This window comes from Lactuca sativa, chromosome 6 (genome assembly GCF_002870075.4).
Source record: "Lactuca sativa cultivar Salinas chromosome 6, Lsat_Salinas_v11, whole genome shotgun sequence".
NCBI lineage: Eukaryota > Viridiplantae > Streptophyta > Magnoliopsida > Asterales > Asteraceae > Lactuca > Lactuca sativa.
The window spans coordinates 18,782,122-18,808,554 of NC_056628.2; the positions used below are offsets into that span (position 1 = coordinate 18,782,122).

Genomic DNA, 26,433 nt, shown 5'->3' on the forward strand with positions numbered 1-26,433 from the left:
TGTTACATGTCATTTGTGATTTTTGGCACTTATGGTCCATTTTATGGGTGGTCTTGTACTTGAGATGACCCAACCACCTTTTGATCAGTTTGGAATGCTTCTTAGACCTCATCGACTAGGAAAGTTTGGATATTTTGCCTTACCTTGAAGACATGCAAGGTATCTTTGTCCTTTAGGTCATTTTGTTGTATTAAAGTTTGGACTTGGATGTTTGTGGCATTATTATTGATAAAGTTGGAAACTTTATCCATATAAACATCATGTTGATCCACATATGAAGATTGGAGGTTTGGACTTAATGGATTAAGTTAGAAAGATGCATTTTTGGTCCCTTTGTGACTTAAAGTTTAGATTCTTGGTTGTTTAGACCATCCTAATGGATAAAGTTGGAAAGTTTATCCATTATGAAGTTGGTAGATACCATATCTGAAAAGTTGGAAGCTTGGGTATTAGGGTTAAGTGCTTATCCCATTAAGTTGTTAGAATTGGTTCCCATGGAGTGACATGTTTATCGCCATGACGTGGAGCCTGGTGTCACCATGATTGTTTGTCGTGTAGCTGCCACGTCGTGGCCTATAGGTGTTCACGACGTAGAGGTCAGCTTGAGCTGACTTTAACCATTGTCTTTTTTGACCAGTTTGACTTTTTGTCAAACTTAAATAGGTGTTGAACTATAGTATGAGGTTTAGATTATGATTAGTTTAGGAGGTTCATGTAGCTGATTATGTGGGACTTTAAGTAGTGGATTTTAGTTGTTCGTTCAAGTGAGTCTTCTCACTATATCACATATATTACAGTGTATGCATCCCAAAGCTAAGCATATGGGTTTTATTTTGTTGATTGTTGTTATATGTGTATTTGAGTTGTTGATAGCACCATGACTGCTGATAGTCCACAAGGTTGCTAATAACCTGTAGGGTTGTTATGAGCTCATAGGACTGCTGATAGTCCCAATGTTGCTAATAACCCATAGTTGTTTATATTTTTTTGTGTTGTATGTAATGTTTAGTATTGTTGATAGTCCAAAGGGTTACGGATAACCAATATTTGACTATTATGTTGTGATGTATGTGATATTTTGGGGAAGTCGCTAAGTTGTGTGCTTATAGTTGTAGATTAAATGTTTTTCAGGCACTTATCGGATTACGAAGGCGGGATTGCACACACATATCAACGGTTTTATGAATTGAGATTCGTATTGTCTTCCTAAAATTTTTGATTTTGAATCATTGGTATGAACAATTGATTTGAATTGATGTAAATTTGTAAAAATAAGTGTTTTTTCTATTTTAAAGATGAAAATTTATTTTGGAATTTAGGACATTACAAGTTGGTATCAGAGCTCTAGTTTAAAAAATTTGGATGAACACTCATGTGATTCCAAACTCAGACTAAGGATATAAGGATTTTCACGAGTCTTTGAAAAGAATAATTTTAAAAAGGTGAAGAGAAGATGCGATGTGTGTAGTCATCCGGAGCTTAAATAAGTGATTCCTAAAATACACATACATGTTTTATATGATATTGATGTTATAGTATGAATTGCATGCTAGAAGTAACCAAAGGATATGCTCAGGGTTACATGTTAGAGTTTCTGCTTAGGAGATATACCTTTTCGTGTCTGATACGTGAACTTTTAGAGATGCATGATAGTGTGTAGGCTAAGGATCTTCAGGAATTGCGTGTTATGATTGCCTAATCTTTATGATGCATTTTTGCATGTTGGATTTTTTGCTTGACTGTTGCTTGTTTTGTGTTATGTGAAACATGTATTGATGTTATTTAACTATTAAGTGAATATGTTAAGTTGCACGCCATAAATATTAAATAGTTTTAGAATGGTTGGTTTGGCCTTATTGTGCAACTCTTGTTTGAGTCCAACCGTTATAGTGCATGATCTTTCAGTCAAATGATTGTTTAATCCTTGCTGCATGTAATCGTATTCATCATATAGTTAGTTGACATTGGTAGATGTGTCTTCCGCAACTGATAACGGGGTAGGGTGGGAATTCATAATGACCTAGGAAAAGTGCTAGAATGTACTAGTGTGGGCACTTGCGTATGAAGAAACCTAAGGTAAAAATCTAGGAAGTTTCTGGTGGCTTTTCTAATCCTATAGGTGTGTTGGTACACGTGGCCGTGATGGAGTTTCTAGTGACCTAAGAAAAGTGTTAAGGTATTATAGTGTATGCATGTGTGTGAGAAGAATCCTAGAGGGAGAGTCTATGAACGATGGTAGTGTGTGCTTGTGGGAGCATGGGTATCTACATTTGGTAGTGGATATGTGTAGTGACGTTGGAAATCTGAGACAATTCTTAAGACACATGCGTATAGGTGTCAAATGTAGTATGGGCCTGTACTACCGAAAGCAGAGAATCCGTACGGGGATCAGGAAGAGTCGAAAAGGTTCCAAGGAACTAGTGGAGGATAAATAGTGTAGTATAGCACTTGCATTAATTGTAGTTGTCTTCGTCACTTCCGGACTTTCGTTGATGATCGTTTAGGATGAATGCGAGTCTTCATTATTGTTCGGGAATTAAGTGCCAAGGCAAATTAGGTCTGATTAGTGTAGACCTGTTAGTTAGATTATTCAAATGTCTCAAGGGCCTTGGTCAAAGTAGTTCCATTTTGAGTCACGAGACTAATGTATGAAGCGATTGTGATGAACGAGTTGAAGATTATAGCCTGAGGATGGGTGATCTGTTGATGGCTTCAGATGTCTTTTTCAACGATAGGGTTATATTTCTCTAGCATCCCATGCTCGAAGGGAAGAGAGAGTGGGCATATGATTTCAAATTTGAGGTGTATAAGTTGATGTGTTTTACATGTAATAATGCGAAAAAATCCTTATGCTCTTAAGGGTACATGCAACCTACTTTGATCTATTTCATAACACTATCGAATCAACATACTATTGAACAACACAATTATGTACCCTAATAGAAATCGAAATTCACAAAAGAGCAACATGCATCTGATTTATTATTGTAAACCAACCCTTTGATTCCAACAAGATAAATCCAAAAGTCTTTTGAAAACAAGCTCTAATTGTGTGCGAGCCTCTAATGATTCACACTCACAACACAAAAACTCTAGAAAGATCAGGATAAAGGGGAGAAAGGATCAAAATTTTAGATCTGGTATATGGAATAAAGTGGCCTAAAATTCCAAGGTATAAGACCAAATTTATAGTTGATTAGGAAACATCTATAAACTCTAACTTAAACATAAACTAATATTATTTCAAGTAATTCAGTTATCTAGTTCTTTAATTATCTAAATGGAGGCTTCCAGAAACCTCAATAAGGTCTCCTATAACTATTGTTTTCATTCAAGTATTAAGTTAATTAATCGAAACATTATACAATGAATAACGTGTAATCAATACTGTGATTAAAAGGTTTTACTTATATTCAAAAGTCTTGAGACCATATTGGATTCGATTATTCTTATGTTTCACTTTGCATGTTTTGACTTCCCGAATAATAAGATTATTCAAACTATCCACAGTCGATCATACTTTGGAAGTAGGTATTGGAGTAAGACTGTCATGAATACGTCTGTAAATTGTCGAAAGTGTTTATACATAACACAAATTTGCTGCATTGTTCACGAGTACTCTTATAATAAGATTTGACTATTGATTAAACCCACACTCATCTGAATCACTTCATGGATTTTATCACGAGTGATCAGTGAGACGATAAAATCTTATATTCTTGAAACATAAACATATAGTTGCAGTTTACAAGTCGGTTGCACATTGATGATGTGTAAACGCACCAGTAACTTGGTGTTATAAAACATATTGTCATGTGTGATTTGATGAGTAAATAGAGCAAGCATATGAGTCAAACTTTATCCGTTCCTTTTACCGTAAAAGGGATAAAAGTGATATCTGTGGGCCTCTCGATGATTTAGTGATGACAACCCTAAGCGTTTGACCAAGCCTAGACTGATTTGATATGTTCAATTAGTCAGTCGTCATAAATCGAAAATCAGGAAACATGAACAGAGAGAATGATTATAATCCATGTCTCAGTTCATACGATATCTTGTAGAACGGAGGAATATATGATCCCTTATCTAACGAACACATCATTGATTTGTTCAGAGTTTGACAACGGTTTTTTGAGAGCTACGATTGCTAGTCGGTTCTTCGAGTCGTACTTGCAGTTATAGTTATTAGACTTATCCAAGTGGGAGATTGTTGGATTAGGTGTCTAAGCTGATAACTATAACTGGTATGTACTTGACCCATAAATAGCATGGTCCATTTGGGTTGCAACTCTCTGGAACAATTTAATAGGATGGATATTTGAGAAAGAGGTTATTAGTGATTTATTAATATATTATAAGTATAATATATTAAATGAGAAATCATATTATATAATTAGTATTGGTCAAGAATTAATTTGGAATTAATTTAGTGATCAAAAGAGACTAATTAAATTTGCAGGGACTGATTAGGCAAATCAATGATATTTATAGTTTGAGCTAATGATCCATGTTGATTAGAAATGGACTAAATCTTTGTGAGAGTCCATGAAGAGTTAGTCCATAAGGCTAATAAGTTATTGTATTAAAAGCCCAAGTAAATTAAGGTTTATAAGTTTAAACCCTAAGGATTCCAAACTATAAATAGAGCCCCTAGCTAGCTAAAATCGCGCCTATGAGTTATAAGAAGAGCTTAGCCGATTTGTGTCTCCTAAACCTCTCTCTCAAAGTCCTCCTTTTGTTTTTGGTTTGTTGTAAGACATTTGAGGCATCACACTTGGGATGCTAAGCTCTCGAAAGGCCAACATCTACAAGCTACAACAAAGAGGTAATCTTCTAACTTACTTTTATGATTCCTATGTCAAATTGTATGCTAGTTGTAGGCTTCATGCTTTGGAAATTTTTTATTGCATGTATAACTAGAGAAAACTTAGATCCAAAGCATTTAGGGTTGTATGTGCACCATAAGAGTGTTATAGCGCATAAAACTCAACAACTGCTACTTTAAATCAACTCCTTGCAAAAGCTGAAGCGAACAAGTTCAACAAAGAAGGAGATTTAAAGTGTGTTTCTGATAGGATAAAATGGTGGATATTTATTCTTATGACTTTATTGAATACTCTTCCGAAGGTGTTTGAAGCTGTGAAGAAAACTGAAGAAAAGACCATAATAACAACTTGACACAAAGGGGGAGATTGTTAGGTTTCATATATTAGTTGTGTCTAGTTGTATGTGTTGTTCTCGTTTGATTGTAATTTTTAATTTCTTTTCTTAATTACGAATTGGGTTGTTGTTATTCCGATTTTGGAATGTATTTAATCTTAGGTTTGCAGTTCTGAACTGTAGACTTAGGATTTCTTTCTAGTGCTCCTATGTCACCTATATATAGGAGCATTAGTTAGTAGAGAGGGTAGAGTTTTTGACACAAAATAGTTCAACGCAATCTTTTGTAAAAAATTGTTCTCTCTATCCTCTGATTGAAACATATATTATTTACATCTTTGTGTTCATCCAAATCATTTACATCTTCATATGGCGTTTTCATTTTAGAATCTATCATTTCTATAATTCTTAAAAAATCATGAAAACAAGGACCAATAACAACTAAAATGTTATATCTAGCAACATACATCCATAAAGCTTTAAACTTAATCACTTACAGAGCTTGAAGAGGCCACAGGAAGGTAGAAAATCTATGTAGTTTGCTTCTCTTGACACAAAATAAAAACTATCTTCTTAAAACTCACTTCAAGGCCCCAAAACACAAATAAAGGGGAAAAGGAGGCTAGGGGTTTGAGGTTAGGGCTCTCTGGAATGGAGACCGAAGGAAATGACTAACCTTATATGTTATGTTTCTTAAATATGGTCCAATACCCGAGACCTAGGGTTTTGGGCTTTGCGACATTGCGTCTTGCATCTGACCTAGGTGTGTGACGCCCTACATGGCACTTCGCATCGTGACCATCAAAAACTCACGTCGCTCTAAGGGTTTTTCTCATAAACCTTCATTCTTATTTTTCTTTGATCAACACCTCGCAATCTCGGAAAAACTCAAACTTCGGGGTCCTCTTAGTGGATATATATATATATATTGTCATGTATATCCTCGGTATATACTTTGCATATTTTATAGAGAATTCATTGTTACGAAAAACACCAACAACATATTTAAATGTGATTGACGTAAATTAAAGTTGGATTTTTAATTGATTTGACGAATATGTATGAAGTATCTTTGGCACATGGTGGTTCCATATTTCAAATAATTATCCAAGGGAAGAAGATGACTTGTCCACTCCACACACTCTTATCCATTTATGTACACATGTGAAATCATTTTGTTCATAGGTTGTGATGGAATATATTCATCTTAAAAATCATGTCGAGAAATCTACTCTAGACAGAGTTTGAATACATAATTGTCTAAAATTTTATCACTCTATGATGATATAAGATTGGATTTATCATCTAAGTTGCAATCAATTAATATGTATGAAATTGGGAGTAACAGCAAAGGAAAGCATATAATATAAAGATGCAATCAACATCATCATCCACATAAAAACCAAACCCATGTTATGCTTCACACCATTTCTTTCTTTTTAATGGACAATCATGACTCAAATTAATAAAATAGTTCTTTTTAACTTTTTTGTAACGAGTGTGAAATGTGTCCACATAACATATTTTTTTGTTAAATTATTTAATAGTTAATCAATAGGTCATCATGTATATACTAACGATCAGATAAAAATATAATAACTCAATCTTTGGATGATATATTTTGTTATTGCTATTATTATTCATATGAAAAAAGCCTTACACATTTTGTTTAATTCAAGAACAAATAAATTAAATTTGAAATTATAATAAAATGGTATATCATAATATTAAATTTTAAAAACACCAATTACATTCAAAATATGCTAAATAATGTAAAAAATATTAAAAAGGATAAAAACTTGTGTAAAAAGTGGAAGCATCAGAAAGTCCATTTCCAGATCTTGATTCGAAGATCAACCTCACATTTAGCATCAGAAACAGTAGCAACAGCCACCGACGATGATGAACTATTGGATTTTACTCCACCCTTCTTTGGAATTAGGCTATGAATGCCCTCACACTTGATCCTAATTCCGACCTTATTGCTTTTGATTGATTCGATTTTCATTGTTGCTTGAGTATCAAGCAATATCTTCAATGGCAAACCCGATTTCTTCTTCAGATCTGATCTCATTCGATCCACTGTCTCCGTTTCAAGTAGCAGAGACGTGCTGCTGATTGCTGAACGGATAATCGTGATGTTATTCGGACTACTTGTAAACGAATTTCCGAAAGTTCCGGTTGCGATTTGTGTTTCCTCTGATAAGCATGTGATCGCGATCGGATCGTAGTAAAACACGATTTTATTGTTTGGATTTTTCGTTGAAATAGTGAGGTTGAGCTTGGATGTGAGCCGTGTGGTGTCGTCGGAGGCGGTGGTGAGGTTGAATTGCGAGATTTTAAGTGAAGTAACAGAGAATGTCGGAGGCTGTGGATGATAGAGGAGGTAAAGTACGCAACCGGCGATTCCGGCTAGGAGGAGGACGAGGATTATGACGAGAACTGACCAGAAGCAGCATAAACAGAAACACCGCCGCAAACCACTACGGCGTTTCCGTTGATAATTGGGCAGGTTCGGCCGGTAAGGGTGTCGGTTCAGGTTGTTAATTTGGGTTTTCGCCGGTGGAGGTGGTAGTTTTGGGTTCCTGACGGTGGTGCCGGTGCCATTAGGCTTGGATGTCGGGTGGACTCTATCCGTCATTTTTTACTGCAATTCCGGTGAAGAATATGTCACAGGAAGATGGAAAAGGAGTGGCGGAGGTGGTGCCGGAGTAACCAAGAAAGCAAGAGATTGTTATAGAAAATTGGAAAAAGCTTCGACCTCATAAAAATGGAAATGGGTTTGGAGTTTGGACCATTCCCCCCTGTCTCTCTCGTTGCTTATCACACCGTTGCCCTAATATACGATTTGAGGTAAACATTATTTTCTCCATTTCATGATTGGTTTCTTAAAACTTAAAACAGCAATGATATATTTTCTTTAAATAACAAATAAATCGTGAAACCGAAAAATCAAACTGATTTTTTTTGGTCAAGTAAATGGACATTTTATTAATTTTGTATATGATTAAATGGTTAAGAAAAAAAGAATTTCTTATCTTTTTAGGTAATGATTTTGAGATCAAACGGCTAGTCGAGAAAATTCTAATTTAGTAGTGTGTTATATATGACTTAATTAGCCGACCTAGTTGGCAATATTAGTCAAATAGAAGATGATTTTATAGGTTCATCAATTAAAAACTCTAATAATTTAATGCTAAAAAATTCCAATATATTATAATTTAATACAATGTTTAAAATATATATCACTTTAACTGGTAATAGCCATTCTTACGACTCTATCAGTAGGTTAATCTTCTTCCTTAATAAATTAAGGTTCTTTTGCCACATATCAATCTTTCATTAGTTTTGACACTTGTCATTTTGTAGTATTTTTGAAATATATATTATCCACTTGTCAAATTTTGATTTGTTTTAATTTTTAAAATTAAAATTATATATATATATATATATATATATATATATATATATATATATATATAAAGTATTAAATACGTTAATTCCTTTCTTATTTTAAAGTTGTACATTAAAAAATATTTTTAGTTTACATTTTAGTTTAATATTTCATTTTTTTTTAATCAACCCGTGTAATACACGGGCCTCACACCTACTGACTTAATAAAATAACAAACTCTATTTTTTATACATTTTAGTCATTTATTTATTTTTTTTTATAGTTTTTTAATCCTTTTTATACTTCTATTTGTGTTTATCATGTTTAACGTAATTATTTATATTTTTTTTAAACGGCTACTTATTTAGATAAATTAGTTTTATATCAAAATAGAAAACTATCAATGTAAAAAATATTACTACAAATTTCATCTTTTGATAAAATAAAACCTATATCTGAAAAAATAAATATGTATAACGTGATAATTTTCACAAAGATTCGTAAATAGAAATTTGTAGTAGCATTTTATATTGGTTTTGTTTTATCAATACTTATTTTGTCAATTTTAAATCTTATTATTACCCAAATTGTAACCAAAATAGACAAATAGTTGTCCATTTCATGGCACAAAAGCACTTTATAATTTCCATATCATTATACTGAATTTTGAGGGTTTTATATATTTTTTTTTCTGAGAAGAAAAACATAGAAGGGAGGTGTGTCGTGTAGGTGGGCACATGGGTGTTTATGCTTGGACCCATTTGGTGTAGCAAATGCATAAATTGCCAAGATCGCCGTCTATAAAGCTTATCCAACGGTGCCTCCCTCCCACAAATAAAGTGTTTAGATTTAAAACTTTAATATTTTCTATTTCTGAATGGACCAAATAAATATTAATTCTATTTTTGTAGACATTTCAATAATATTTATTTCTATTTTTGTAGACATTTCAATAATATTTATTTCTATTTTTTAGACATTTCAATAATATTTATAGGTTAGATACACATATGGTGAATCGTTTTCCTAGATTGTATGCTTTGTCTAGGTATATCTTCGGTGAATCGGTTTCATAGATTGTATGTCTGTCTAACAATTAACACGGTATGGTTCGAAATTTTATGATTAATCAGTCGTGGAGCTTTATATGGAATGGACCCATTCTAGGTGGAGTGGTGGTGTTCAGTTTTCTCAGTTGTTGTCTGTCACAAGTTGTCCAATTGACTTCGAGAGCAAAAACTTGAGGATTGGAGTTAGATTCTTCTGGTACGTTCTCAGTTTGATTTGTCAGATTTCATATTGATGGCACACATTTTTCGACTGGTAATTTTACAACTAGTTAGAATAGGTGAATTATGATGGACCGCATTCCAAAACGGATGAATTTAGATAAACGTGGCGTGGAGGTGGAGTCAGTTAGACCTGACAATTTCTGACACGAAGACACGAATCTGTGAGAGACACGATACGACACGACATGAATACATGACACGGATACATCTTAAAAATTGAGATAAAATTTATTTTTCATCGTGTAATCGTATCGTGTCAAATTCGTGGCTGACACGTTTTCATGACACGGATACATGAATTGTCAGGTCTAGAGTCAGTATTATGTATGGTGTGTAGTTCGTTTGAAGCATACGACTTTGGACTCGGTTTGTATAACAATCGTTTGGGTTGTATAAACTTACGAGAATGCTTTGATTTTTTGTCGAAACATGTATATGATAGATTTTATATTTGATAACATTGTAGTTTTTCTTTTATTTGGTTTTGTGCTACAAACATTAAAACTAGGAAGAATCTATGATTTGATGGTTGTAAAACTCAATTATGAACTAGTGTGTATTTTTTTTTTCTAGCTCCTAGCTAGACTTTGTTTTTAATTTATGGATAATGTTAAAAAAAGAAAAAGATACATATATGGTGATGTAATCATAACATTTTTTTAAAAGTGTTCATGAAAATAATAATTTTTGCCTAATGAATAACAAAAAAGAGCAAAAATCTTTTTAAGAAAACCTAAATGACCATACGGTTTGAATAACCATATTTTCAAACTCTTTTTTTTTCCAGCTCATTTTTATGCAAAAAGTAAATTCGAAAATTGCCTTTTAACAAAATTTAAATTTCCGAGTTTCAGATTTTCAAACTCATGGACTATATATATATATATATATATATATATATATATATATATATATATATATATATATATATATATATATATATATATATATATATATATATTGAAAATCTGAATATTCGAACTTCTATGAATTTCTTGAACATGCTATTTTGGGTATAATTTTCGAACATAATTTTCCAGTGGATTTCAAACATGTTTTTCATATATACATGAGGTACAACTTCTGTAGCTACGTGTATAACATATGATGAAAACATGGCTAGTAGGATTGAAAAATGATAGACATCATCACAAAAATATGTAGAACTCATGTCTGGTATTAGAATTGGACTAAATTCAAATGGTCAATGAGAATCGTTCCGATTAGGAAAACACGTAATTATGACATGATATAAGGTGTTTTTAGCCATTTGATACTGTTTAAGGTGTTTTCAACCATTCAATATTGTTTATTGTTTAAAGACTCAAAATGATTTTATAAATCTTTTAATGATTGATTTAGATAAATGATTATTAATCTTATCCAAATCATTTTCTCATGTTATAACTTAGGGAGAATGGTGTTTCTATGTTTTCAGGCGACAAAATATGAGCTTAAATATTATTTAATGGGAAATTAAGTAATCTAACATTTTTTTTAGGAATTTTTTTAAAGTATAGTAATTTTTTTTTCTGCTTTTGAAAACTAACCATTTGGTTCGGAATGGGTTATTCCAGATCCGAAAACTGACCCAAACCCACTAATGTAGCCCAATGATATATATATATATATATATATATATATATATATATATATATATATATATATAATTGAAAGTGATTAATATATATTATTGAATTAAATATAATTAAAAAATACCATCTAATTTAACTAGAAGGGTATTTTAGTCAATTAATATAGATTTAATAATAGAAAATTGCATATTTTAAAGGATCATAGATTCCATTAATTTTAAAAATCCAAATTTACGAATTATAAGGTTTTTAATTCGGACATTCTGACAGAATATGTTTGAAAAATATTTTTGTGTAACACCGAAATTTTCAAAACAAAATTTTCATTTAAAATCGCTTATCTCTTAAACACTTTTCATAGAAATCCAATTTTTATTCAAATTACAATACATGACTTTTTATTCAATCAATTAATAACCCAGAATCCTCAAAACAAAACGCTTCCTCTGGTGTGTACAATCGAGTCGGTGTCGTCCCGTGATCCTGAGAAAACCTGAAACATATAACACAAAACACTGTAAGCACGAAGCTTAGTGAGTTCCCCAAAATACCACATATAACACATATTAGCCACTCGAGGCTATAACTATGTGGGCCCTAACTTTGTGTACTCTCTGGTCCTAGCTTTGTGGACCTTCCGGTCCTAACTCTAATATACACATAAAATAAGTCACATAAAAATAATGCAGTGCAACACATCACATAGATAACATATAAGATACTCTATCACATAACTCTGGTTACCTACTCAAGGTAAAGTATAGTGAGAAGACTCACCTGACACGAAGACTCATCCTCTAAACACGCTGCTGCTAAACACCGACCTCTAACTCTGTGTCGAATCCCGAAATTGCCACAATTAGACACTAGAATCATTCTCTCACTTATTAGGTCCAAAGGTAGACCACCTACTAGCCCACTAATGCCCTAAACCCATTGGGCCCACCAAGGCTCTATGATAAATGGGCCCACACACGGCCCAAAATCCAAACAGAAAGGTAAATCCAACCCGAGGGCCCCTAAGCACAAATATATTCTTCCTTGGTCCAAGACTATATTGCATGAAGTCCAACTCCAGGCCCAACTCCTAAAGCCCAACATAAAGCTTAGCCCAAAAACCCTCAGAAGGAGTTATGCGGAGCGTACCCCCTTTGGTATGCTCAGCGTACCCAAACGCACATGGATCTGATCGGGGCCTCAAACGACTACGCTGCGCGTTCTTAGACTTACACCCAGCGTAAGTCCCTGACTTACAATTTCTCTGATTTCGGTCTGAATGGGTTAAGACAAAAGCTAAAAACTCAGATCTGGACATTCCTCAGTCTCCCAAACCATAAAGTCGAGAGCTTTAGGACTTTGCATGGCTGAAAAGGTTATAACTCACTTCAACCTTTTATCCCATTTTCTCATTAAGACCAAACTCGTGCATGACTCCATAAACATGACCAAGATTGGGTTTTTATAGCTTTACACCACACGTATCACTGAAATGGGATAGATCTAGGTCCATGGAGTCCCTTTTGCTCATAAAGTCTCCACCTTTTGGGACTTAAACCCTAGAAATGGACCATGAAGCATAAAACAAGAAGGGCATGGAAAACTAAGAGCTTTTTACCTCAGAAAGAAGCTCCAACCCATGTAGAACTCAGATCTACTCTTTCTCTCCAACTTCAAGCTCTTCCAATGGCCTCCTCTTCACCTTCTTCACCTTGAAATGGCACCATCAAGCTTAAAAACATACACACAAGACTACTACGGGTTTTCTTCTCTCTTAGGGTTCCCTCTCTGAAGTATGGTGGTTGGGGGAAAGGCCTTAACATCCTTTTTATAGTGCACAAGCCAGACTTAGGGTTTTGAGTATGGGCTCACTACGCCCAGCGTACCCCGTAAACTTTGCGTCCAACTTATGTGAATGAGTACGCGCATCGTACTCCTTTGTACGCAACCACGTAAACTCCACGTCCAACTTAAGTGCATGAGTACGCGCAGCGTACTCCTTTGTACGCCCAGCGTATTCATCTGTGACAATTCTCATTTAAGGGTCAAACTTGACAACTAGGAGAAGAAGGGTTAAATAAATATACTCCAATTCCCGGGCGTTACATTTTGAACCATAAAATAATAAAAAAGATTCTTGAACATATTTCTTGATCATGACTTTAAAAATTTCTTGTAGAATAACAAAATTCTCGAACCATCAATTGAAGAATTAAAACAAAAATTACATTAATTTTTGTAGAATACATGTAACAATTGTTAAAACTTACATTTATTGTTAAAGAATAAAACTAAAAAGCTTTCAAATCGAAAAAAAACACATTAAAATCTAACAAATACACTAAATCATTCTAAAAGAATAATATTGCCAAGAAACACTTTCAATTTTGTTGTCCGTTCTTCAAACATCAATTTCTGTGAAAACAAATCCATTTGTAGTTTAGAATTCAATAATGCATTAGCAAATGATAAATAAAAAACTATATTTATTTGGAAAAATATACGGATTTGTTAATTGCACCCAAACCAATAACCAAAAATTATAGAACATGTATAATCAATGAGAAAATATCCATATTCCATTCCAACGTAATTAGAATTCGTGTTTCCAATCCGATAGATTTTGTATTCATGATTCCATTCCGATAGAATTGGAATTGTATAAAATACACAAACCGATTTAATACTTCTAGAACATCAGAAGGGGCGAGATTAAGTTCATAAAGAACTATCCAACAACCATTTCTAACTGCTTTAACCAACACCCCTTCTTGGAAAACAAGTTTCCCACTTGCATCAGTTATATAAGAATCCAAATACTCATGTAAATCAGCGTGTTCATCGTTGTTAATTCAAACAAACTCATGCCTAGTGATCGCAACAAGATACTGAACAAGGCTTGTTTTCCAATTAGATGTGGGTCCCTGGAAACTCGAAATTGAAGTTGGAAACATCATCACCCACTGTCATCATGGAAGCGGTGGCCAGAGGTGGCTGTCACCATTATTACGGTGGCGGTGGTTGCGGTTTTTTATTAGAAAGAAAGAAGAAATCAAAGGAATATCGAAATTGAGGTACCTTTAAAGAAGGATCCAATCTCAATCAGCCCTAGGTCGAGTTCCTTTCATTGAATTTTCGATTTCCAGTAACTACAAGGAAAGGGATGGCCACAGGTTTCCGCATTTCGTCAGTGTGAGGTCCGTAGACGTCGGAGGCGTCGAGATGAGTGGCACCGAAGTTGATGGCGTGGTGGATGACTTTGATAATCTCTTCTTCAGGTTTGGGAAGTCCATAGCCTTGAGACATGACCATACATCCTAGTCAAACCTCTATCCCCTGTGATCCGAGCTTAATTCTTCTCACACCTGACATTTTCTTCCTACTCTTTTTGTTGATTCAAACCTTTTAAAGATGTTTAATTTTGTAGAATTGTAACAAAATCAAATTAAGGAAATCTGATCGAATACGTACTGCGATTGCTAAATTCAGAGATTATGAGAGAGATCCAATATTCCAACAAGTCGATCAATCGCTATGTGAATGGTTGTGGTTGCGACCATTCAAATACAAAAAAGGAGAAGCGAATCGTGAATAGAAACGAAGAAAGTGAAGTTGGGTTGACGTCGAATTGAAGATATGAAATTGCTATGGTCGACCGATGGTAAGGGTGTGAGGCCGATTTATGAAGGAGATAAATTTAGGGTTAGAAAAAGTCAATTAGATAAAGAAGGGAACAACTCTAGATATAAACCTGAAGAAATTAGGTTAAAAGTCAAGACCATGATTATAAAGATTATTTTTGGAAGTTATTAATCATATTACTAAATTACCCTTATTTATTTATTTAATTATCTAATTATTTATTTAATTTTGATTGACCTACATTTATACATATAATCACTGACTGTAATGTACCTAAGTTTAGGTATATAACCTTTTAAATGATTTATTTTTAAGCAAAATAAATCAAATTTCATTTTCTCTAAATTTTGTTTTAAAAGATTACAGTTGAATTAAATTAAATTATATAATAAAAGAGTTCAATTATATAGTATTTTGTTGCAAAAATCTATCGAAGTTTCTATTAAAAAAAAAACAATACGTATTTACGATTACAACTCATAATATTTTGTTATTTAATTGAAAAACTATAACCAATGAATTTGTGAAAACATCGATCGAATTATCTATATTTTCTTTTTAACTAATAATTTATTATTGTACATTTAAAAATTAGTTGCCTTTAGTAAATGGTCATTGTTTTCAATGTTTTAGGTTCATAAACACATTAAAAAAACATAGATTCGATGAATATAATAAGGCACGTGTGTTTACAAAGAATACTAACCATCATATCATGATTCGTTTGGATATATCCAAAGGGTTTATAGTACTGTAGCACAACAAAGTTTGACAAATTTACACGTTTAGTCACTCAAGTTTTTTTGTGTCTAATAGACCATTAGAATTGAATTTTACCTATCAATTACACAATTATATGACGTGATACAGAAACAACCGTTTACTTGACCGACCAAATATGCAAATTCGCCAAACTTTGTTGTGCTACAGTGCCAAAAACAAACCCACATATGTGAAGCCATGTCAGCATGTCACCCGTGAACCGGATACAATTTTCCTCAAACCCTTAATTAATTGGTATTTCAGTATTTCCTAACGTTAATGACCAATTTAGCACAATAAATATTTGACTGACTAAATGTATAAATTCACCAAACGTTGTTGTGCAACAATACCAAAAACCCATATCCAAATAAAAACAATGTATTTTGGAGGGTTTTATATATAAGCTTACATACATAATAACCACATACTCCTAACCTATATATATATATATATATATATATATATATATATATATATATATATATATTACACAAATGGTCTTGAGGTTTATAGTATATTGCAAATTTGGTACAAAGTAAAATAGTGTTTTTCATTAAAATCTAACAGTTAAAAAAATTAGATTTTACGTAGGAGGACCTTGGCAAACCACAAAGACCAATGACATGATATTTTCCTTGAATGTCTTCAAAATGAGATATTTTACAAACCGGAAAGACCAGTTATAAAATTTTGTAAACTTTAAACCACCTTATATCGGAATGAATCGATCAATGAATTCTTTCTGAATCAGTAGCGTAGCCAAGATTTTGTTTTAGGGTAGGCTAAATAATTTACAAAATAAGAACAAATAGCTAAATACTTCATATGGTAAAATGTAACAATATATGATTAACTATAATAAAAAAAATATTAATATACTAACCTGATAAACGAGGAATTCACCATGGAGATTGAAATACAATTTGATCTATTTAAAAAATTGTTGTCTTAATTCTTTAATCGACATGTCTTAGTAGGTAAATTATTCAATTCATTATGAATTCAAGATTTGAACGGGATACAATTCACAGTCTTAGCATATATATATATATATATATATATATATATATATATATATATATATATATATATATATATATATATATATATATATATATATATATATATATGGGAAAAGTGAATATGTGGTTGTTATGTACCTAAGCTTAGGTATAGAACCTTTTAAAAGACATAGTTTTAAACAAAACAAATTCAATTTCATTTTCTTAGTTTTGTTTTATTAGAATATCATTGAATTGAGTTCAACTATGGAATGAAAAAGATCAATTATATAAATTTTAATTGCAAATGATTATTGAAGTTTATATAGAAAATAAAAAACTAATATTTTTTAACGAATATAACTCAAACATTTTGTCTTTCAATTGAAAAACTATACCCAATGATTTTGTGAAAAGCTTGATTGAGTTATGACATGTTCTTCTTTTATCTTTTATTCTATTAGTTTTCATTTAGAATTTAGTAGGGTTGATTAAATGGTCATGACTTTTAATGCTTTAAGTTCTTAGACACAGTAAAGAAGATGAACATAAATTTGATCGATTTAGTAAGTCACATGATTAAGGAATAATAATGAAAGAGTTATAACGATTAGTTTGGATATAAATGGATCAAAACTACATTGTTTGGAGGGTTCTATATATAAGCTTAGGTACATGACAGCCACATATTCCCTAAGCCCTATATATATATATATATATATATATATATATATATATATATATATATATATATATATATATATATATATATATATATATATATAATTTCACCTCAAATTTGTGTGGGGTGGGCCAAAACCCACTCTTGCACCCATCTACCTCCGCCCCTGTTCTAAATGACTCGTCACTCAACAAAATATTGTTTCGAAAATTTCACATCAGCCACCACATAATCACGGTTATTATGTATCCATTTGAGTCCACATAATCACAGTTATTATGTATCCATTTGAGTTGGTCTTGGTATTTTATTTTTCATTTCTTCGTATTACAATTGAAAAATGAATAGAATTATAAGTTTATAACATCGTCAACTTAATATATAATAACTTTTAATGTGAGATTATCCAACATATATTATCCCATTATGAAAAATATTAAATTAAAATGTTTTAATCATATATCTTTTCAACATAATTGAGTGTTGTAATGAAAAAAAAAAGCACCACGCTACCAAAAACATATTAATAAAAAGTGTTGTTATTTCTTGTTTAATTACCTAATTAAAAAAAATAACGTGAACTGTTTAAAAGGAAATTACATTATCATTAAATATGCAATCATCTTCCAAAATACTTACCCTAACATTAAAATAATAATAAACCCTTTTTTCTTGGAAATTAGCAAAACGAAAAAGAAAAATAAAATGTCTTTTCTAACCCCCACAACTGCTTAGATTTACAGAGGCAAAAAAACATTAAACCTAAGGGGTATCGAAATTAACCCCCTGCTTTTCCCAAATGTTAAAGAAAACACCTTCTAAATTAAGATATTTTATTTTTCAGTCCCTCTATTTACCATATCCTTGTACCTGATAATGGAGTCCAGCCTCTGCAACTTCAGCTGATGCTTGAACTTGTTGATGAAGTCATCCGCCCTGGCGTCCACCTCCACATCACCCGTTTCCGTCGCCCTAGCAGCTGACCTCCTTTCCCTGACGGTCGCCGGCCGACGAGCCTCCACTATCTTTTCCTCCTCGAAATGAGAGAATGCAGATTTCAAGCTTGCCGACTTCTTCATCTTGGCCGGTAGTTTTACAGGCAACTCACCCGACGCCGGCAAAGTGTCGGACTTTGTTCTGTTAACATGTCCTCCTGTTATACTGCTATAAACCTCATCTAAACTCTGAAACTGATCCTTTTCTTCCTCATGGTTCTCAATCGAACTCGTATCGAGTAGGGTTTCACCATCGACCGAACCGAAATCGAAATGGGTAGTCACCCGCTCCACGGTGTGGTTCTGTTCAAAAACAAAATGGGTCTCCACATTAGCGAGTTGTATCTCATTCGTGTGATTGAAATCAGCATATCGAGCAGCGTCAGCGTCGGCGTTGGCCTCTTGTTCGAAAGAGTCGAAACGGGTCGGGTTGAGATCCAAATTGTCTGTGTGTGTAGAAACGGGCTGTACATCCTGGTGATGAGGGAAAGGGTGATTGAAGACGTATTCTGTAGCAGCAGTTTCTAGAGTTTCTTCCGGTTGTTGTTGGTGGTGGGGGTGGGGTTGGTGGTGGGTCACCGGAGTGGAGTCTTGTTGGGATCTTGGGGGGTATAAGTTGAAAGATCTGATACGATGGAGGATGGATGGAGATCTGGCTAGTTTGGATTGAGTCGTGTCGTTTTGGGATTTCTCCTTTTGATCCTCTGGTTTATTATGGTTGGGTAAGTTGGAGGTGAAGAGAATGGTTCCAATCATGAGGTTGAGGAAGACGAAGAGGACAGTGGGAGTGAACCAGCTGTTCATGGATGCCCATATCGATGGTATAGATGCTGCAGAGTCTTCCATTTTGTACTTGTTTATTGGGTAATGCTTGTCGCTTGAGAAGAAGAGAGAGAATTGGGTTTTGCAGAGAGGGTGGAGGAGGAAAGAGGCTGGGGTTAGTGGGTGGCCTGAGTAGAGAGAGAGAGAGAGAGAGTATTGAGGAGGGAGAAGATGGGTTTTAATTTTTTTTAGAGTTGATGAGGTGTCCATTCAACGCAAAATCTAATGGTTTTTTTCTCCTTTTTCTTTTTTTTTGTGGTATAACCAGGTTTGTGTATGATTTTGAAAAAAATAAGTTTTGTTTAAGAATTTTTATTATATAAAATTATATTTTTAATTTAAATAAATATATGGAATTATATTATTTTATAATTTGTATTAACTTTATTTTAATTATTATTCTAATATTATTAATTTATTGATATTAATGAAAAAAATTTGAAATTTGAAATTCAAAGTTTCATGTAGAGAATCAATAGGTTGACAAATTAATTATAAGAAATAATAGGGTGACCAATGTCAAAAAATAGAATAAACATATTCTTTTATTAGAATAGAAAGAATAAAGATTTTAAAAAATAAAATATTTAAATTGTTTTTTAAGTCGTTAATAAATCTAATTTAAGAAAAATAGCTAAATTAATGTAATGTAATTTATATTTATAGAAAAATAATCATCACTGTAAATTCTAAACTTACAAAAAAATCCGAAAAAAATACATTTTGAATACCAAATGGATATTCTGGATTTCGAACTATAACTTTCGAGTTCGAAAAAACTCTGAAATTTGAACAATAAGTTTGAAATTCAATGTATATTTTCAAAATTTCTGAGAATAAATTTTGTTTTTTTACTAAAATATAATAATAAAATTAAACAGGTGTAGTAAATTGAGAATGTATACAATATTATGACTAAAATCAAATTTTGATTGAAAAGATTAATAACATCTTAGAAATAAAGAAATAAATAAGAGCTTGAAAAACAAATCCAGAGTAAACATTTGGGGAAAATAATCAATTTTAAAAGATTTAAAAAATCAGTTATTTTCTTTAAAACCTGTTGACATTTAGTATGATTAGTTTACTTAATTTCTTTTAATTTACGGTGTAACAAAATTAATGAAATTATGACATGTTATTAGACCGGAGGGTATGGGAGAGAAGCTTCCATCATTTTTGTGGGTCATATCCCCATTTCCTTCACTTTTCTTTCCCCATCTAAAACCCAAGGAATGGGTGAGAAACCCTTCCATCACTTTTTCTTATTAAATAATTTTTTTTTTATGATTTATAATTTTTAAATTAATACTAAACATAAAATTTAATTTAAAAAAGCATTTCATTAATTAAAATAAAACTTACATTAAACCTAAAATTTAAAAAAGTAAAAAATTAAAAAAAAAAAAAACACAAACTAAAAATCAAACAAACCAACAACGACCTACGGAAAATATTTTTTCAAATTTTTTTTCCCTCTTCTTCATCACGAACTCGAGAGCCAGCCCTGAGAGATGATCGACGTTTTCCATCAAAAACTTCATATCCTCCATTTTTTGTCTCTCTGTCCGCTCCTTTTTCCTTGTTTCTTCTTTTTCTTTGTCGAAAGCCAAACGTTCGGAGAAATTAAGATTATATCGATCAAACGACGATGTTATTTTCCGCATTTCGTCAATGTCCCCGCTGAAATCAGATGCACCCGAAGAAGTCCCTTTTCCCTTTCTCTTCGCTTTGTCCCTACCCATTGGGCGGACAATTTCTTCTAGCTCGAGTTCGTCATCCTGATTTAAATCTAGACCGACTCGAGCATCGGAGGAGGTTGTGTAACCACTAGAGCCCGTTTTTGTTCGCTTTGATTGTTGGACTCCAAAAATAAAATCTTGGTCGTATTTTTCCACCTAGGACATCGAACCAATAATTTCCAACAATCGTGCCACTTGAATGGTTTTCCGACTTCTTCAAGGTAAAACTGCAAAACTTCTTGAAGTATTTGTTCGTCCCCTTGGCCGCTTTTCCATTGGGTTTTTAGATTGTTGTACAACCCGTTTATTTTTGAAACTCCCTTTGCTATTTCTCGAAACTTCGAATTCAGTTGATGTTTCGTACGGTAGTCGTCACCTTTTTCTAACTCTTCTTGAAACTGTTCTAAAATGCGAAACCAAAAATGGTCTCCCGGTTGTGCGTTTCCTTGAATCGAATCTTTAGAAATGTCAGCCCAAGCTTTGACCAAAACTAGCTCTTCGTGTGGAAGCCATGCAGTCGGCTTTTGTCTTCCCGGTTGTGCGACACCCTCGCGTACTTGTTTTTTCCCTTTACGTCTTTGTGGGGGTGGTGTGGGTTGAGTTTCGGGAACCATCTCTTCTTCTTCTGAGTCATCCAACTCATCGATAAGTTGGCGTTGTTGGTGGGTTTGGGTTTGGGTTTGAGTTTGAGTTTGGGTTTAGGGTTGAGGTTGATTTGACGATTATTGATCCGGAAACACAACAAAGTTTGAAAACATTTACGGCGAAACATTTGGAACTTGCATCGAGTAATATTGTCCAACATTTTGATATTAGAATAGTAGTGTGGATTGAATGAGAGCATCGAGTTTGGGGGCGATAAACTCCTTGTGGTGATGAATCGATAGCAAAAATGTTTCGAGAATGGATGTTTATACTCGAACCATGGTTTTTTTTTCCTTCGATCGGAAGTTAGGGTTTGATTGTCGGGATTCATTTTTTTTTTTTTGAGAAGAAAGTAGAGAGAGTAGAGGGTTTGTGTGAATTTTGTTTCATGGTAAATAGGTGTGTATTTATAGGTGTGTAAAAAGGTTAAAAAAAACAACAAAAAATTGGATTTAATCAATTTAGCCGTTGCAGCAAAAAAAAAATTAAAAAAAAAAGTATTTATTTTTTTACCGTTGAATAACGGTTGAATTTAAAAAAAAAAAAAAAAAAAAACACCCCCAATCACAACCAGAGAGAGAACGCGGGAGAGGCTCCCCGCACCGACGGTGCGGTGTTCCGCCGGGCGGGAAGCTCCCCGCGAGTCTTCCCCGCTCTCATTCCGTCCGGCCTAATAATAACATTGGTGCTACTCATAGATATTCATATCGATAAAATGATTAAATAGAAAATCAATGAATTATGTGTTGTGGATAAATGAACATCTCTAAGTTCTAAAGAGCAATGAAAGTTCAAGCGAGACAAGGCTCAAATCTTAAAGCGTTGCCGACAAGATAAAAATGCCCAAAAAGACAAAGGTGCACAAGGTCAAGTAAGGTGACAATCGACATGCCATGGGAGCAAGTGGATATACTCGAACCTTACATTTTGTATGCTTAACACAGTATTGTCAAAGTGGGAAATGGTCTAGTATTATCAAAGTCAAGAACATCTATATATTCTAAAAGACAAAACTTTGAGGTGAATATGGATGATTTGTATAACGTTTTATATTCATTGAATTGTTAAATGTCCATTATTATTCATCATCATGTATACTACTAATACTTGTTTAGAGATGAGCATACGACGAGCTTTTCTTGTCTTTTTGTCACCATGGTTTATGGAGAGTAGATACGTCGTGAAAAGAATATGATTGATGGTGATCTTTATGTGATTAATAGGTTTGTTATGCATATCATTTGATAGACATACACAATATTCGTTCCATTTTAATCCCTAGATTAGATGGTTAGATTAAGCGTGGTGATTCGACTAAACATTCAAACCCATGTGCAATGGAACATAGCCATGAGGAAGCACCCATTAAGTTGGTGAACATTGAATTAAAGTAACATTTGACATAAAATGAAATGACAGTTCGTATAGAAAATGCGATCCTCGTATTCTTTATTTCATCGTAAGGTTGATTATGAGGAAGTCTTAAGGTCTTCGGTAATTTTTTTTTTGGTACTTTATTCTATTAAGTCAAATCCTTGAAAACTTATAAAAGACAAACAAAATAATTTTTATATGAATTAAGTTTTTGAAATTTAAGATAAGTTTAAGACTATCTACAAGAATCTTGCAGAAAGTTTTGCAAGATGTGACAAAGTTATAACACCATTTTTTTTAAATATTTAGAATTTAAGTAACTGATTTTGTTTTGTTTATTAGACCAAACGGTATACATTGTACGAGATCGTTTGTGGTATACATGGCCACGAACCACGATGGTACACACCGTTCCGGTGTGTCGTCGTGATTCGTGGTCATGGCGATTCGTGATGGTTACGACAACGACCAATAGAAACGAGGCTGGCCAATTCAACCGTTCAATGATTGTTTTTTTTCTTTCAAACTCATTACCTATATAAACACAATACATAACCCACATTTCATCAAATTTTACACTCTCATTCTCTAAAACAAAAATACATGGATTTCTTTAAGATTTTGAGTCGGATGATGACGAATAATTCATCTCGACCTTCTTCAACGTTGTGCAACACATTCACAATGAAGAAAGTTCGAATGTTGTATGTTCAAGAGCGGTTGTCAATCGTGATCGCCAAACCGCACACGACTTATTGGTACGTGATTACTTTGCCGATAATTGTATTTACAATGATGACTCGTTCGAACTTCGTTTTCGTCTAAATAAGGCTATATTTTTACGTATTGTTAATGCTTTAGAGGTCCGTTATGATGTTTTTAAACAAAAACCCGATGCTAGAGGAATAATGAGTTTTTATAGTATACAAAAATGTGCGGTTGCGCTTAGGTGTTTGGTATACGGTATAACATTTGATGTAGCTGACGAGTACTTAAAAGTATCTAAGATGACTGCAATTGATTGTGTAGATTGGTTTTGTGCATGTGTGTATGAGGTTTTTCACAAAAAAAAAACATTTGCATAAAACTACTCCATGTGATATTGAGAGATTATATTTGTTCATGAAGAGAGGCATGAATTTCCTGGTATGCTTGATAGTCTAGATTGTATGCATGTGGCTTGGGGAAAGTGTCCAAATGTGTGGCGCAGTCAATTTACGCGATCTGATATAGGTGAGCCAACTATAATACTAGAAATTGTTGCATCCTAGGATTTGTGGATATGACATTCGTTTTTTGGAGTTGCGGGGTATAACAACAACATTAATGTTCTTGTCCACTGGTTCAAAGCAAATGGGTATCCCAATTTTTTTTTTCGAGGTATCACCACAACAGCTGAGCATGGGGCGGGTCTGGTTACTTTTACCTAAAATCGAACCCAAAACCGACAACTTCAGTTTTGAAACTTTTAAAACCAAACCGAACCCAAACCCATCGGTTCGGTGCTTCGGTATTCAGTTTGTACTTGGGTTTTCCGGTTTGGTTTTGGTTTTAAACCCAAACCTTAATCGAATCATTAGCTAACTTCAAGTGTTGTTATATAAACATGAAGTTGAAGTATCTTTTTATACTTTAATCAATGTGAGACTCAAAGTATATATCAAATGAAGCATGAGGATAACAAGTTTATATAATAGATGAAAATAACTAAGTTTACATGTGTTTGACAATGTGGGATACATTGCTGGGAAAATAAAAGAATAGAATAGTTGGAAAAATAAAAAAAATGTAAACAAAGGATTTGTAAGGAGCAAGAATTGATCTTGAGACCTTTATTTCAATAAGTTAGCACCTTAACCAATAGACTAGCTATTTGTTTGTGTTTATAAGTGAAGGGATGTGTATATATACACTACATAAAACGATTTTTTTTTTCTAAAAAAATTACACTACCGGAAATGTTTTGAGGGGTATTCTGGGATACCCCTTGGATCCACCCCTGGTCCAATATCCTCTTTTCAACGATATTTAGACTGTCAAAGCATCTGATATATCGTTCACGGTGAACGGGCATTCGTAAAAATATAGTTACTACCTTTGTGATGAGATATACCCTGATTATTCTACATTTATGAAGGCATACTCGGTTCCTCGAAGTGAAAATTCAAAGTTGTTCACAAAAAGGCAGGAATCATCGAGAAAGGATATCGAGAGGACATTTGGAGTTCTTAAACAGACATGACATGTAGTGAAATACGCTACACGACTCTGAGATAAAGAAAGAATTAAAAGAATGGCCGAAGCATGTATTATAATGCATAATATGATTATTAAAGATCAAGATCGAACGATTTGCACGTATGATCCGGACAACGTTGTCATCCCGATTGAAGAGTTTGTACATGGAACAACTGAATTTTTAGCACGAGTTATTAAAATTCATAACAACGAAACGGGTTTCAATTTTTGAAAAGATGTTGCGAAACATTTGTACCAACTTAACATGAACGGATAATAGTTTTTTATGTTTTATGTTTTTGTTTTTTTAATTCTAGGTTAGTTAAGTAATGTAGTTTTTAATATTAATATAACGTTTTTTTATTATTAAATGAAAAACTAGTTAAAAAATTTATGTTTTTTTTAAAAAAAAATTAAGTTGTATTTTTATTGTATTTTTGAATTAAAAAAAAGATGTGAAGTGAAGTGGTAGTTAGTAATGATGATGTACCACTTTAGTGGTTAATGATGAATATAACTTATGATCTTAGTGAAAATGGAATGTCACTTTCCATGCGATGATGTACAACATTTGTATGTATATGATAGAAAAGACATAATCTACTTAGAATTTTGTTTAACAATACATAACAGAGTACTTGTTATTTATTTTAGAATTAATATTTAAAAAACTTTTACTTATTTTAAAAACCCTACTTGTATTAAAAGATATATATAAATAGTTTTAAAAAATAAGTTGAAAAAAAATAGTTTGGAAAATTAGAGAAAAATCTTTATAAACAGAAATATAAAACAAGTTGAAAAAAAAAACAAATTTGCAAAATAGGTTCGTAAAAACATAAAGTTGTAGAAAAGATATATAAGATTTTGAAAATATAGTAACTTTAAAAAACTGTTTTTTTACAAAACATATAAAACTAAGTTATAGAAAACATATAAAAACAAATATAAACAAAAAAAATGGTAAAATTTATAAGTAAGAAAAGTTGGAAAAAAATTACAAAATTTGGGATCAAGTTCATTATAAAAAAAAGAAAACAAAATTATAAAAATTGAAGTTGGATGAGTAGATATAGATGTGTGTTGTTG

The 26,433-nt window shown here is 32.8% G+C and overlaps 3 protein-coding genes across 3 annotated transcripts; all 3 read right to left on the reverse strand.

Annotated features, from left to right (window-relative positions):
- Positions 1 to 6,861: 6,861 nt before the first annotated feature.
- On the reverse strand, positions 6,862 to 8,056 carry LOC111906064 (NDR1/HIN1-like protein 13). The gene has a single exon (XM_052764575.1). The coding sequence runs from the start codon at positions 7,799 to 7,801 to the stop codon at positions 6,980 to 6,982; it is 822 nt and encodes a 273-aa protein (XP_052620535.1). The 5' UTR covers positions 7,802 to 8,056; the 3' UTR covers positions 6,862 to 6,979.
- Positions 8,057 to 18,112: 10,056 nt separating this feature from the next.
- Positions 18,113 to 19,557, reverse strand: LOC111906063 (pathogen-associated molecular patterns-induced protein A70). Its single transcript, XM_023901797.3, has one exon. The coding sequence runs from the start codon at positions 19,553 to 19,555 to the stop codon at positions 18,362 to 18,364; it is 1,194 nt and encodes a 397-aa protein (XP_023757565.2). The 5' UTR covers positions 19,556 to 19,557; the 3' UTR covers positions 18,113 to 18,361.
- A 1,212-nt stretch (positions 19,558 to 20,769) lies between these two features.
- Positions 20,770 to 21,701, reverse strand: LOC111906108 (glutathione S-transferase T3-like). The gene is made up of 2 exons (XM_023901850.1): positions 21,300 to 21,701; positions 20,770 to 21,243 (listed from the first exon to the last, which is right to left on the reverse strand). Exons 1-2 carry the CDS (start codon positions 21,699 to 21,701, stop codon positions 20,770 to 20,772), a joined length of 876 nt encoding a protein of 291 aa, XP_023757618.1.
- Positions 21,702 to 26,433: the final 4,732 nt, after the last annotated feature.

Bases quoted from the DNA above. Each gene is read 5' to 3' on its own strand.
- LOC111906063 (XM_023901797.3), bottom strand. From the start codon at position 19,555: ATGGACACCTCATCAACTCTAAAAAAAATTAAAACCCATCTTCTCCCT.
- LOC111906108 (XM_023901850.1), bottom strand. From the start codon at position 21,701: ATGGTTCCCGAAACTCAACCCACACCACCCCCACAAAGACGTAAAGGG. The intron at 21,244-21,299 runs GTCGGAAAACCA...TCGATGTCCTAG, and splicing joins TGCAGTTTTACCTTGAAGAA to GTGGAAAAATACGACCAAGA.
- LOC111906064 (XM_052764575.1), bottom strand. From the start codon at position 7,801: ATGACGGATAGAGTCCACCCGACATCCAAGCCTAATGGCACCGGCACC.